Genomic DNA, 15,959 nt, shown 5'->3' on the forward strand with positions numbered 1-15,959 from the left:
CTGTAAATTTTTTTTCCACTAAAATGTTGTAGCCTTACCCCCAAATTAGAAAAAACAATGGTATATTATCACACAGTGCCCCTCTGTGGTGGTTTAAGGAAATACTTTCAGTTAGAAACGCTCCCTTTTTTTGGGGCTGTCACCTGTCTAAGGTTGAAGGTCAGAGCATCCATCTTGTTTTCCCACGGTTTGTGTGAGTCAATGTGCTCGACAAACATTTCCTCCTAAAGCTCAGCAGCGTCGTTGTTGAGCCTTAAAGAAGCTTTGGTGGTAAGTCTTTTCAATTTATGACACGTCTGCACGTCCACGGATGCTGTGTACTTGTTATGGGCCTGCTGCAGTGCTGCCCAGCAGAGAATGGACGCTTGCATTGCAGCTGGCCCATATTATTACAAGTCATGTTACCATGACGACGCTAATCATGAATTAATTTTTTTTTAAAAGGGCCAATTGAATGGGTACATGCACTTTTAATGAAAAGTCTAAAAGATTACTCTGAAGTTAAAAAGTAGCCTGGGAGCAATCAAAGCTGCTCACCCGGTCAATAAGGTGGACACTTTGTTTGACACGTCAACTTAATGTGGGTTATAGTCATCCATGACAGCCTTTTTGTTGTAAATTGTGAGGTGTGTGTGTTAAAATCATGGTTGTTTGTACAAATGATGCCAGATGTGAACAAGGTGTCATGATGTAAATGAGGTGTGGTTGTATCGTATATTAAGTGTGTTCATGAAAGGGCATTTTATGACGTTTCTTAATTTGATGACATGCTATAGTATGATTTTATTGCATGATTTTTGTATCCCTTTAATTTAGGTAGCCATGGACTGCAGATGGGAATGAGCTACCGTATTTCCTTGAATTGCCGCCGGTATGCGCCTGCCTAGAACTATTGCCGGGTTAAACTCGTTTCGCAAAATAATTAGCGCATGCTTAGAATTAAAGCCGGCTCAGGATAAACGCTGGGTCAAACTCGTTCCGCAAAATAGTATTTTTATTAGCGCATGTCTAGAATTTCCCCGGGTCAAACTCGTTTCGCAAAATAATTAGCATATGCCTGGAATTTCCCCCGGGTCAAACTTGTCACGTCACGAGTGATACTTCACCTGTCATCATTTTCAAAATGGAGGAGGCTGATTTCAATCATTTGAAATCGCATAAAGGGAAGTAGATTAAGTAGGATTCAGTAGGATTAAGGTCCAAACTATTGAATATGCTAAAAAGAACATTAAGCAGCTATGTTTTATTAATATACCATAGCTGCGTGTGTCAAATATGAGTCATTAAATGACTCCCGCCTCCTGGTGGTAGAGGGCGCTAGTGATCCTTCTTGCGACTACTCGGCTGCAGAAGAAGTGACAACAAGCAGCAAGAGTGAGCAGCGATCGTTTATTTTTTCCTCTCGCTTGCACTTTTAACATGGAGGATTACATATCTAAAATAAAACAGTTTTCTAAAATGGACTTTCAATCGAAGCAGGAGGTAATAAATGAAGATCTCCATCGAGACAGAGAGACTTTTAAAACTGCAGAAAGATAAGGAAGACTTCTATAAACAAGTTATCGATGCTTTTGATCAGAAGGAGCTGGACTTCATTTATAAGTAAAGGTAAGACCATAGTAAAGTTTTTTTATTAAATATCCTTTTCATGAGGGTATCCTTACATCACACTCAAATTTATAAGCGCAGGCCTAAATGTACAACATGCCTTTGGTAAGTGCGAGGTTTTAAAATAATTAGCGCCCCGGCGTCAATTCAAGGAAATACGGTATTTATAATCCGTTAAAGAACATATCTGTCTTTGAGCTTAATATTTCTGTGCTTTGTCCCTTCAAATAAAGACTAAACTAACGAATGGAGGATTGCTCAGAGACAAGATTACTCCTCTCGCAGCTCAGCCGTTCTTTGACAAAGCTCGGCGCTTGATGTCTCATTTTGTTCACACACACGTCTACTTGGACCCTGGCTACAAAGTTTTGACGTCCAATGTTCGGTTTTGTCTGGACGGCCATCGGAAGGAGGCGAGCGCCTTCGGTCTTCCTTCATTAAAATGGATGGCATCCGCGCTAATTTAATAGATTGTGGAAGCCTTGAAAATGTGCCTTTTTTTCCTTTTTTTTTGGTGAACAACCTGTCCTCGTGGCCACATCTCTTACGCCACTGTCATGTGTTTCGGTGAAAACCTTGACACACGTGTCGTCTCTCTTAAAAGGTCACTGTGACAGGTTTCCAGCCGCCATCGTGGACCATCGATGCAAGACGCCTCGTAGCAGGTTTGCCACTCGTTTATTATTTCAATAATATTTCACAGTCGGTCACGTCGATTTCCAGCGCGACCTCCTTTGCTGCTCATCTCGGCTCGCCTTCCGGTGGCCGGTGGCTTCGTCTTCCTCGCGGGCTCATCTTTCTTCTGGTCGCTCTCGTCGTCTTTCACTGTTGTTTCTCCTCCGTCTTCTGCCCAGATTGCTCTTCCTTCTCCCCTTTTATACTGCAGGAGAAGATGCACGGATTGAGAGCAGGTGTGTGTCTTACACACCTGGCTCCGATAGCTGCAGCGTCGCTCCAGGCGTGCCCCACCTCTCTGATCCGCCGCACACTCCGCCTCCTGGCCTCCATCTTGAGTAGGACCGCGTTTTGTCCTACCCCGCTGTCGGCTCCGTCTCTCCACAGTCATTTTTATGGAGCACATGTGTCCCATTTGACTCCTGTTGGCCCTCAAAGCCAAGAAAGTCGGTTACAGTAAATCTCTCATTGACTCCAATGTTAGATGTCCACTTCAACAAACACAAAATTGCTCATTTTCCATTTATTAGAACATTGACAACAACAGAAAGTTAAAATATAACCTTGAGGCACTAACGTTTTTTAGGAAAAGTCCATATCTTGCCAAAACTGTCAGAAAGTGTATATTTTTGGAAAACTTTTTTTCGCTAAAATTTCATAAATAAAAAAAAATAAAAAAACGGACTTGCTTCAGCAGCACAATACTGGTGCTGTAGTTGTAGGGCATGTCTCAAAACCTCACCAGGAGTCCCGATTAAACCCGAAATATGGCAGAAAATGCATATTTTGCGTTAAAAAAAAAATTCACCAAAATGTCGTAAGGGGGTGCCCTGAAAAATTTTTCAAAAAAACGGACTTGCTTCAGCAGCACAATATTGGTGCTGTAGTTAAATAAATAAATAAATAAATAAATGGGTTGTACTTGTATAGCGCTTTTCTACCTTCAAGGTACTCAAAGCACTTTGACACTACTTCCACACTTACCGATTCACACACTGATGGAGGGAGCTTTCATGCAAGGCGCTAACCAGCACCCATAAGGAGCAAGGGTGAAGTGTCTTGCTCAGGACACAACGGACGTGACGAGGTTGGTACTCGGTGGGGATTGAACCAGGGACCCTCGGGTTGCGCACGGCCACTCTTCCACATATATTTATAAAGGATTTTTGAATTGTTGCTTTTTTTTTAGCATACTTTTTAAAAATCTCACGTACCCATTGGCATACCTTCAAGTACCCCCAGGGGTACGCATACCCCCATTTGAGAAACACTGCTCTACATGACAGAAAGGCTCTGTTGGTTTTAAATAATCTACCGCGAAAATCCAAATCAGAAATCCTCGAAATGTATTTAAAGGACGTCCTGCAAAAAAGGCTAATCAAACATCCTCCATTTGACGGGAGCACTCTAGTGGGTTTTAAGCACCTACTGCAAAAAGGCTAGTCAAACATCCCTCTCTCTATGTGACAGACTGTATATTCTGCTGTTTATTTGTCACTTTGGGGTTTCACATGCATCACAGCTGGAGAGAGACGGTGTAGTTGAAAAAGGGGAGTGTCTTAGTTGAAGGAGATGTCTCAAAACATCATCTGGAGTCTGGACAAAACCCCAAAAAGGCGAAAAAATCATATTTTTGGAAAACTTTTTTTTCGTTAAAACATCGTAAGGGGGACCCTTACAAAAAAAAAAACAGATTTGCTTCAGCAGCACAATACTGGTGCGGTAGTTGTAAGAGATGCCTCAAAACATCCTTATTGAGTCCTAACAAAACCCAAAATGGCAGAAAATGCATATTTTTGGAAAACTTTTTTTCGCTAAAATGTCGTAAGGAGGGAAATAAAAAAAAAAACAGACTTGCTTCAGCAGCGCAAAACTGGTTCTGTAGTTGGAGGAGATGTCTCAAAACGTCATCAGGAGTCCCAACTAAACCCGAAAATGGCAAAAAAAATCTATATTTTACAGAGATAAAAAATCGCTAAAATTCAAGAAAACGGACTTGCTTTAGCAGCATTATACTGGTGCTGTAGTTGTAGGAGATTTCTCAAAACCTCATCGGGAGTCCTGACAAAACCCAAAAATGGCAGAAAATGCATTTTTTTGGAAAACTTTTTTTTGCTGAAATGTCCTTACAAAAAATTAAAAAATACTGACTTGCTTCAGCAGCACAATATTGGTGCTATAGATATAGGAAATGTCTCAAATTGTCATCTGGAGTCCCGATAAAACCTGAAAAGGGCAAAAAAAGGAATATTTTACAAAGAAAAAAAAATTGCTAAAATGTTGTAAGGGGGGGACCCTTACAAAAAAAACAAAAAACAAACTTTCTTCAGCAAGACAATACTAATGCTGTAGTTGTAGGAGATGTCTCAAAACGTCATCAGGAGTCCAGAGAAAACCCAAAAATGGCAGAAAATGCATATTTTTGTAAAAGTTTTTTTTCGCTAAAATGTCATAAGGGGGGACCCTTTCAAAAATTCAAAAAAATGGAATTGCTTCAGCAGCACAATATTGGTACTGAAGTTGTAGAAGATGTCTCAAACGGCATCGGGAGTCCCGACACAACCCGAAAACTGCAAAAAAAAGTATATTTTTTGGAAAACTTTTTTCCCTAAAATGTCGTAAGGAGGGACCTTTACAAAAAAAAAAAATGAACTTGCTTCAACAGCACAAACCTGGTTCTGTAGTTGGAGGAGATGTCTCAAAATGTCATCAGCAGTCCCAACAAAACCCGAAAATGGCAAAAAATCTATATTTTACAGAGATAAAAAATCGTTAAAATGTCGTCAGGGGGACCCTTACGAAAAATTCAATAAAACGGACTTGCTTCAGCAGCACAAAACTGATGCTGTAGTTGTAGGAGATGTCTCAAAACGTCATGAGGAGTCTCGACAAAACCCAAAAATGGCAGAAAATGCATATTTTTGTAAAAGTTTTTTTCGCTGAAATGTCCTTGGAGGGGACCCTTACAAAAATTCCAAAAAACGGAATTGCTTCAGCAGCACAATATTGGTACTGTAGATGTAGAAGATGTCTCAAATGGCATCGGGAGTCCCGACACAACCCGAAAACTGCAAAAAAAAAAAAAAGTATATTTTTGGAAAACATTTTTTTCGCTAAAATGTCGTAAGTCATTTACAAAAAAAAACAAAAAAAAACGAACTTCCTTCAGGAGCACAAAACTGGTTCTGTAGTTGGAGATGTCTCAAAATGTCAAATGTCATTTTTTTTACGAAAAATCCAATAAAACGGACTTGGTTCAGCAGCACAAAATTTGTGCTGTAGTTGTAGGAGATGTCTCAAAACGTCATCAGGAGTCCTGACGAAACCCAAAAATGTCAGAAAATGTATATTTTTGGAAAACTTTTTTTCGCTAAAATGTCGTAAGGGGGACCCTTACAAAAATAAAAAAAACAGTTTTCCTTCAGCAGCACAAAACTGGTGCTGTAGTTGAAGGAGATGTCTAAAAATGTCATCAGGAGTCCTGAAAAAACCCCAAAATGGCAGAAAATGCATATTTTTGGAAAACTTTTTTTCGCAAAAATGTCGTAAGAGGGGACCCTTACAAAAAAAAAAAAAAAGACTTGTTTCAGCAGCACAAAACTGGTTCTGTAGTTGTAGGAGATGTCTCAAAACGTCATCAGTAGTCCCAACTAAACCCGAAAATGGCAAAAAAATCAATATTTTACAGAGATAAAAAATCGCTAAAATGTCATAATGGGGGACCTTACAAAATTTTTTTTAAAAACGGACTTTCTTCAGCAGCACAAAACTGGTGCTATAGTTGTAGATGTCTCATAACCTCATCAGGAGTCCTGACAAAACCTGAAAATGGCAGAAAATGCATATTTTCAGAAAACTTGTTTTTCGCTAAAATGTCGCACAGTCCAGTAAGTACCTTACAAAAAATTCAAAAAAACCAGAATTGCTTCAGAAACACAATATTGGTACTGTAGTTGTAGGAGATGTCTCAAATGGCATCGGGAGTCCCGACACAGCCCGAAAACTGCAAAAAAAAAAAAATATATTTTTTGGAAAACTTTTTTTCGATGAAAAAAAACGAACTTGCTTCGACAGCACAAAACTGGTTCTGTAGTTGGAGGAGATGTCTCAAAATGTCATCAGCAGTCCCAACTAAACCCGAAAATGGCAAAAAAATCTATATTTTACAGATATAAAAAATCGCTCAAATGTCTTAAGGTGAATTTTTTGTAAGGGTCCCCCCTTACAAAAAATTCAATAAAACGGACTTGCTTCAGCAGCAAAAAACTGATGCTGTAGTTGTAGGAGATGTCTCAAAACGTCATCAGGAGTCCCGACAAAACCCCAAAATGGCAGAAAATGCATATTTTTGGAAAACGTTTTTTCGCTGAAATGTCTTAGAAAGGGGACCATTACAAAAAATTCAAAAATACTGACTTGCTTCAGCAGCACAATATTGGTGTTACAGATGTAGGAGATGTCTCAAATTGTCATCAGGAGTCCCGACAAAACCTGAAAACGGCGAAAAAGGAATATTTTACAAAGAAAAAAAAATCGCAAAAATGTTGTAAGGGGGGGACCCTTACAAAACCCCCCCCAAAAAACAAACTTGCTTCAGCAAGACAATACTGGTGCTGTAGTTGTAGGAGATGTCTCAAAACGTCATCAGGAGTCCCAACAAAACCTGAAAATGGCAGAAAATAAATATTTTGCAGAGGAAAAAACTCGCTAAAACGTCGTGGGGGGGGGGACCTTACAAAATATTCAGAAAAACGGACTTGCTTCAGCAGCACAATACTGGAGTTGTAGTTGTAGGAGATGTCTCAAAACGTCATCAGGAGTCCGGATAAAATCCAAAAATTGCAGAAAATGCATATATTTGGAAAATATTTTTTCGCTAAAATGTCTTAAAGGGGGGACCCTTACACAAAAATATTCAAATAAAACGCACTTGCTTCACCAGCACAATACTGGTGCTGTAGTTGTAGGAGATGTCTCAAAATGTTAACAGGAGTCCCAACAAAACCCGAAAATGGCAGAAAATTTATATTTCAGGAAAAAAGCTGAACTGCACCAATTTTGTCAAAAGGAGTGGTCAAAAATTCAAGCAGAAGCTTGTGGATGGCGACCAAAAGCGCCTTATTGCAGTGAAACTTGCCAAAGGACATGTAAGCAAAAATACTTTTGACCCAGTACATTTTCTCACATTTTCAGTAGACTCATAATTAATTCATAAAAGAATCAAACTTCATGAATGTTTTTTTGTGACCAACAAGTATGTGTTCCAATCACTCTATCACAAAAAAATAAGAGTTGTAAAAATGATTGGAAACTCAAAACAGCCATGACATTATGTTCTTTACAAGTGTATGTAAACTTTTGCCGTGTTGTATAAAACTTCCCAAGATCATTTTCATTGCAGTTGAACTCATTTACGCTTCTTCAAGTGTCAGGTTCAAACACTGATGACATTTATTAAACAGACAAGAAGCAAGGAATCATGCAGAGACAGAGTTCAATTTGGCTCATATGAGGAGAGACATGTATTGGGCTGTACTCTAGTTACAGATCCAAACTACGTTCTAAAAGTCCAGCCCACATGCTTCCTCTATTTATTTGGGAGGTCCCTGGTTACATCACTGAAGCTGTCGCTGAGGGAAGGGGGCAATCTCGACAACTCCAGTTAGACACAATATATGATTATACAAAAATGCAAACGTGTTGACGGTGGTGATATCTCCTCGTCTCTGCTTTGTCAGCGTCCCGGTACTCGATGTTCGGCCTTGGCGGTCAGCAGGCCGAGTCTGGACACAACACCGATACGAGACAACTTGCAATCCTCTTGATTGCCAGCTTTGCACAGATAGAAAAATACAGCTTCAGCACAACTGATAATAACTATAGCAACGTCCTTTAAGCATAAAGTTACTTTTGACCAAGCAGATTTAGTCACATTTTCAGTAGAGCCATAATTAATTCATAAAAGAACCATACTTCATGAATGTTTTTTTTGTGACCAACAAGTATGTGCTCCAACCACTCTATCACAAAAAAATAAGTCGTAGAAATGATTGGAAAACTCAAGACAGCCATGACATTATGTTCTTTACAAGTGTATGTAAACTTTTGACCGTATGTGTCTGCCGTGTTATATATAACTTCCCAAGATCATTTTCATTGCAGTTGAACTCATTAACGCTTATCCAAGTGTCAGGTTCAAACACTGATGACATCTATTAAACAGACAAGAAGCAAGTAATCATGCAGAGACAGAGTTTAATTTGGCTCAAATGAGGAGAGTCGTGTTTTGGGCTGTATTCTAGTTACAGATCCAAACTACGTTCTAAAAGTCCAGCCCACGTGCTTCCTCTATTTATTTGGGAGGTCCCTGGTTACATCACTGAAGCTGTCGCTGAGGGAAGGGGGCAATCTCGACAACTCCAATTAGACACAATATATGAATATTAATAAAATACAAATGTGATATCGCCCCGTCTCTGCTTTGTCAGCGTCCCGGTACTCGATGTTCGGCCTTGGCAGTCAGCAGGCCGAGTGTCATGATCCGCTCCTCGGATCATGACATATTCTGGTTTTGGTTACGTTTTGTATCTCGTCTTGTTTGACTTCCTTAGTTCCCGGTGGCACTTCCTGTTTTGTTCCGTTTCCATAGTTACCCATTTGTGTCACCTGCCTTGCTTTTCACATGCACCTGCTTTTTGATTAGTGAATTGAAGTGAATTATGTTTATATAGCGCTTTTCTCTAGTGACTCAAAGCGCTTTACACAGTGAAACCCAATATATAAGTTACATTTAAACCAGTGTGGGTGGCACTGGGAACAGGTGGGTAAAGTGCCTTGCCCAAGGACACAACGGCAGTGACTGGAATGGCGGAAGCGGGAATCGAACCTGCAACCCTCAAGTTGCTGGCACTGCCACTCTACCAACCGAGCTATGCCGCCCCTTCTATTTAAGCCTGCCCTTGTTTTTCATTGGTTGTCGGATTCTCGTTTGCTATCCCAGGTGACGTCGCTCTTCCCGCATTATGGTAAAGAATTTTTGTATTCATTAGCTTCCACGCTATTCTTTTGTTTGCTTGTCCCTAGTTTACATGCTAGCGCTTTTTGTTCCTTCAAGCTCCCATGCTAGTTCGGTTGGTTTGTCTCTAGTGCCTTTGTGCCAGTATTTCCATTATTAGTTTGTTTTTGTAGTTAGAAATAAATCATAATTCCTACCTTCATGCTGTGTTACATTCTACTGCATCCATGGGAGAACAAAACCTCACCACGATGCCACCCAAGCGTCACACCGAGTCTGGACACAACACTGATATGAGATTACTTGCAATCCTTTGGATTGCCAGCTTTGCACAGATAGAAAAATACAGCTTCAGCACAATTGATAATAACTTTAGCAACGGCCCTTAAGCATAAAGGTACTTTTAACCCAGCAGATTTAGTCACATTTTCAGTAGAGCCGTAATTAATTCATATAAGAAGCAAACTTCATGAATGGTTTTTTTTGTGACCAACAAGTATGCGCTCCAATCGCTACATCACAAAAAAATAAGAGTTGTAGAAATGATTGAAAACTCAAGACAGCCATGTCATTATGTTCTTTACAAGTGTATGTAAACTTTTGACCGAATGTGTCTGCCGTGTCATATAAAACTTCCCAAGATCATTTTCATTGCAGTTGAAGTCATTAACGCTTATCCAAGTGTCAGGTTCAAACACTGATGACATTTATTAAACAGACAAGAAGCAAGGAATCATGCAGGAACAGAGTTGAATTTGAGACGTGTTTTGGGCTGTATTCTAGTTACAGATCCAAACTACGTTCTAAAAGTCCAGCCCACGTGCTTCCTCTATTTATTTGGGAGGTCCCTGGTTACATCACTGAAGCTGTCGCTGAGGGAAGGGGGCAATCTCCAAACTCCAGTTAGACACAATATATGAATATTGATAAAATACAAACGTGTTGACGCTGGTGATATCGCCCTGTCTCTGCTTTTTCTGCGTCCTGGTACTCGATGTTCGGCCTTGGCAGTCAACAGTCCGAGTCTTGACATGTTTTGGATTGCCAGCTTTGCACGGATAGAAAAATACAGCTTCAGCACAATTGATAATAACTATATCAACGGCCCTTGAGGACAACATTACTTTTAACCCAGCAGATTTGCTCACATTTTCAGTAGACCCATAATTAATTTAAAAAAGAACCAAACTTCATGAATGTTTCTTTTTGGGGACCACCAAGTATGTGCTCCAATCACAAGTTGTAGAAATGATTGGAAACTCAAGACAGCCATGACATTATGTCCTTTACAAGTGTATGTAAACTTTTGACCGTATGTGTCTGCCGTGTCATATAAAACTTCCCAAGATCATTTTCATTGCAGTTGAACTCATTAATGCTTATCCAAGTGTCAAACACTGATGACATCTATTAAGCAGACAAGAAGCAAGGAATCATGCAGAAACAGAGTTCAATTTGGCTCATATGAGGAGAAACGTGTTTTGAGCTGTATTCTAGTTACAGATCCAAGTTATGTTCTAAAAGTCCAGCCCACGTGCTTCCTCTATTTATTTGGGAGGTCCCTGGTTACATCACTGAAGCTGTCGCTAAGGGAAGGGGGCAATCTCGACAACTCCAGTTAGACACAATATATGATTATACAAAAATGCAAACGTGTTGACGCTGGTGATATTGCCCCGTCTCTGCTTTGTCAGCGTCCCGGTACTCTATGTTTGGCCTTGGCAGTGAGCAGGCCGAGTCTTGACATCTTTTGGATTGCCAGCTTTGCATGGATAGAAATATACAGCTTCAGCGCAATTGATAATAACTATAGCAACGGCCATTGAGGATAAAGTTACTTTTAACCCAGCGGATTTGCTCACATTTTCAGTAGACCCATATTTAATTCATAAAAGAACCAAACTTCATGAATGTTTCTCTTTGGTGACCAACAAGTATGTGCTCCAATCACAAGTTGTAGAAATGATTGGAAACTCAAAACAGCCATGACATTATGTCCTTTACAAGTGTATGTAAACTTTTGACCGGGACTGTATGTCAGTGAAAAGTTATGTCAGTGATAAACTTCAGGAAAGCACTTAGCTTCAGAAACAATGTATGTGTGTCGTTCTTTTTACCTGGTCAGCCACTCACGGCCAATCCAAGAGGTTAAAGGCCTGTCTACTGTAACATAATTTGGACTGTCTCACACACACACACACACACACACACACACACACACACACACACACACACACACACACACACATACACACACACACACGAATAAAAGAACATTCCACAGCAGCAAATAGTGGGCCGGCGTGGACATCCTGAGGAAACAACACTGACTTCCTGTCAAATTAAGCAAAGCCGCGGCTGCTCGGAGTGATAACCGATGCCTCTGGTCACTGAGTGGCTGAGGTAGGGCGCCACCTTCGTGCCACCCCGTCTACCGACCACATCCCAAACCCAAATCAACACTCATCAGTCAGAGATCCATGAGGATCATTGGTAGGACCATTGGAGAGCTCCTCAGACACAATGGATTACTTTCTACCGGTGTTTACTTCCTTGCTCATATGCAACCGTAAGATGTTCTAATCTCTTTGGTTAGAGGAAGGTCATTGATTTGTCTCTAATCAGCTGCTTTTTTTCCGTCTTTAAGACATTCACCCATGGAGAGGGGCGGACGCACAGTCCAGTAAGTACCGTACACTTGCATGCGTATGTTTTTTTAGGATCCCCATGAACCTGTTTCTAGAAAACGACATATCCACGTTAGTCCGATTTAATCGCATTGCCGTGGATTCGTCATTGCCAAAACGTCATCGTTCCTGCTCACAATCATTTCAATGGAACCCCGAACAACATATTAACAGATTACTCAAAGTTAATTCAAAAGAAAGCAATACAAACAGAAAATAACAAACGTAAGAACACATTTTATGGACTTAGTTTTTTTTTTACGGATTAAGTGTGTGAGGTCTGTTTCTTATTGTATCTCCATAGCATGGGTGTAATGATGATTGGTAAGGTAATATTATTATCATTAATATTATTACTAACAACGTAGCAATACTCTCAGAATTACCGTATTTTTCGGATTATAAATCGCTCCGGAGCATACTTTGCACCGGCCGAAAATGCATAATAAAGAAGGAAAAAAAACATATATAAGTCGCACTGGAGTATAAGTCGCATTTTTGGGGGAAATTTATTTGATAAAACCCAACACCAAGAATAGACATTTGAAAGGCAATTTAAAATAAATAAAGAATAGTGAATAACAGGCTGAATAAGTGTACGTTATATGAGACATAAATAACCAACGGAGAAGGTGCCTGCTATGTTAACTGTCTTGTGATCATGTTTTGTTTAGTTATGTTCTGTTTGGCTTAAGACTCCAGTGTTTCCTGTTTTTGCACTTCCTTGTTTGTTTGGTTTCCATGACTACCCATTAGTTTTCACCTGTCCTCACGTTTTGCACTTGCACACTTGTCACTAATCACCACGGCATTATTTAAACCTGTAGTTGCCAGATAGTCAGCTTGGCGACGTCACCTTTACCCACTTCATGACATGCTACCTCTGTCACTCATGCCGATCCATAGTATTGCGTCTTGTCATGCCACGTAAGTTTTGTTTATTAATGCCACAATTAGTGTCTTTTGTTTTTTTGTCCATAGTTCTGCTTTTGTGCTAGCCTTTTGTTTTTATTAGTCAAGTTTTTTCTCCGCCATTGTGCGCGCCTTTTGTTTGCTTCTTTTTTTGTAGTTTGCTAGTGTTATAAATAAATATGTACTAACATTCACGTCTTGCCCGCGCCAACTTTCCTTTGCCTTCTGGGGAAAACAACCATCACAGCCCACGTTCTGACATTAACGTAACATATTATGGTAAGAGTCATTCAAATAACTATAACATATAGAACATGCTATACCTTTACCAAACAATCTCCCACTTCTAATCCATAAATCCCATGAAATCCAAACAACTCTGCCAAATCCAAAGGTATGCGCCGCTTCCTGTTGTCGTTTTCTGCTGCATATTTCACTACGTCCAGCTTGTAATCTGCAGTACATGATTTCATTTTCTGTGCCATTTTTGTTCAGCCCTTCTCAGTTTTTATAAGTTACCGCCAACGATGAAATGATCCATTTTAATAGCTACGGAAGTAGCATATAGCATATAGCAGTTAGGATCCCATGACCCACAATGCACTCCTGCCATGACCCTCCCCCGCCGAATTCTTATTGGTTGACGTGTGAGGGACGATTGCTGACATTATCTTCGTCTCTTCCGCGAATTAGATGAATAATATTATTTGATATTTTACGATAATGTGTTAATAATTTCACACATAAGTCGGCCAAACTATGAAAAAAAATGCGATTTATAATCCGAACAATATGGTATATTGCCCAAGGGACCAGGGTACATTGGGAATAAGTCTTCATTAAGAGTTACCGTATTTCCTTGAATTGCCGGAGGGCATATAGTATGCGCCTGACTTGAATTACTGCCGGGTCAAACTCTCTTCCCAAAATAATTAGCGCATGCTTAGTATAACCGCCTGGTCAAACTCGTGACGTCACGAGTGACACTTCCCCTGTCATCATTTTCAAAATGGAGGAGGCTGATTTCAGTACCGGTAAATTAAAATCGCATAAAGGAAAGAAGATTAAGAGCTCTTCAGTAGGATTTAAGGTCCAAGCTTACATCATAATCATTTTTTTTACTGCATACCTTTGGTAAGTGCCGGAGTGAGAAGAGGTTTTAGAATAATTAGCGCATGCTTACTTTTACCGCATGCCTTTGGTAAGTGCAGGAAGTTTTAAATCAATTAGCGCCGTGGCGGCAATTCAAGGAAATACGGTACTTGCTGACCGTCTAACACACATTATGTTTTGTTTTTGCTTGCATGAGTTCAAATCTGTTGTCATCCCCTTAAAAAGCCATAATTGGAACACAGCGGGGGCGTAAAAGCCATTTTTTTTTAATCAAAGCAATGGGATTGGTGGAAAAGTAACAGCCGCGGACTATAAGAGAACATGTGTCACAGTTTGTTAGCGTAAAAATGGAACATTCGACTTAGTCTTTATCAGGTTTTATGGCTTTTTATTGCATTAAATCTTCTTTGTCGCAGATGCTTTGTTAAAGAATAGTCTACCTTCCAGCAATTGTGCTCCTGCCATGCTCATTTTCCATCAGCGCCTCCTGAATGACGCCCACTCTCGGCCGGTTTACTCCGCTCTGAATAGCCTGCTGGTTTTTTCCTGCTTTTTTTGTTGGTTTACTGGTAAAAAAAAATAGAAGAGCGAGGGTGGGAGACTGGCGTTGTAAGTCAAGTGTGGACACAGGCAAAAATGCTGATATTATACGTCCATCCATCCATTTTCTACCGCTTGTCCCTTTTGGGGGTCGAGGGCGTTGCTGAAGCCTATCTCTGCTGCATTCGGGCGGAAGGCAAGGTACGCTCATAGAAAAATGTATATATTTAATAAGGATTTCCAATAATGGCTTTTTTGCCGATATTCTGACATTGTCCAACTCTTAATTACCGATTCCGATATCAACCGATACCGATGTATACAGTCGTGGAAAAAACACATTATTATGCCTCATTTTGTTGGATGCATTAAATAATGTAACAAGGTTTTCCAGAATAAATCAACTCAAGTTATGGAAAAAAAATGCCAACATGACACTGCCAGATTTATTATTGAAGTCACAAAGTGCATTATTTTTTTTTGAACATGCCTCAAATCAGCAGCTTAGAATTTCGGACATGCTCTCCATGAGGAGGTTGAGGTGGGCATAGTGGGGTGTATATTGTCGTGTCACGGAAGAGTTAGTGCTGCAAGGGTTTCTTGGTATTTGTTCTGTTGTGTTTATGTTGTGTTACGGTGCGGATGTTCTCCCGATATGTGTTTGTCATTCTTGTTTGGTGTGGGTTCACATATTTGTAACAGTGTCAAAGTTGTTTATACGACCACCCTCAGTGTGACCTGTATGGCTGTTAACCAAGTATGCAGGCATTCATTTGTCTGTGTGAAAAGCCGTAGATGATTTGTGATTGGGCCGGCACGCAAAGGCAGTGCCTTTAAGGTTTATTGGCGCTCTGTACTTCTCCCTACGTCCGTGTACCACTCAGTCATAAATTTAACTTTTTGAAACCAATACCGATAATTTCCGATATTACATTTTAAAGCATTCATCAGCCGACGGACATCTCTAATATTTAAAAATATTTAATTATATGGATAATATAATGTAAATCTTTGTAACTACGTTTATAATATATTGAGATAAGGACCGTTAAAAACAGTTACCGTACTTTCTGGACCATAGGGCGCACCGGATTATAAGGTGCAATGCTGATGAGCGGTTTTAGTCAGGTCTTTTTTCATACAAAAGGCGCACCGGATTATAAGGCGCATTAAAGGGGGAAAATTATGATTTTTTTTTTAAATGTAAAACACTTCCGTGTGGTCTAAATAACATGTGATGGTGGTTCTTTGGTCAAAATGTTGCATGGATGATGTTTTACACATCATCTTCAAATCGCTTTAGGATGCGCCGTTTTGTGGGCGGTCTTATTTACCTTTGACAGCGTCTTCTCCCCGTCATCATTATTGTAGCGGTGTAGCGTGCAAGGACAGGAGTGGAAGAAGTGTCA

General features: G+C 40.0%; 1 protein-coding gene across 9 annotated transcripts in view; it reads left to right on the top strand.

Moving 5' to 3' along the window:
- The first annotated feature begins 251 nt into the window (after nt 1-251).
- pecam1b (platelet and endothelial cell adhesion molecule 1b) overlaps nt 252-15,959 on the top strand; it is a 117,315-nt gene continuing 101,607 nt past the window's right edge. For 4 of the 9 annotated variants that reach the window (XR_009803123.1, XM_061880684.1, XM_061880683.1 and 1 more), the window contains exons 1-2: nt 11,600-11,867; nt 11,946-11,981. Coding sequence is in view for 7 of the 9 variants with exons in the window: in XM_061880684.1 (XP_061736668.1) it covers nt 11,822-11,867; nt 11,946-11,981 (82 nt within the window). In the remaining 2 variants the exon portion in view is untranslated. Of the gene's footprint in view, nt 271-11,596; nt 11,868-11,945; nt 11,982-15,959 lie in introns of those variants that run through there. The other 5 variants (XM_061880678.1, XM_061880681.1, XM_061880679.1 and 2 more) reach the window with 4 other exon arrangements.

The sequence above is a fragment of the Nerophis ophidion genome, linkage group LG20 (genome assembly GCF_033978795.1).
Source record: "Nerophis ophidion isolate RoL-2023_Sa linkage group LG20, RoL_Noph_v1.0, whole genome shotgun sequence".
Lineage (NCBI taxonomy): Eukaryota > Metazoa > Chordata > Actinopteri > Syngnathiformes > Syngnathidae > Nerophis > Nerophis ophidion.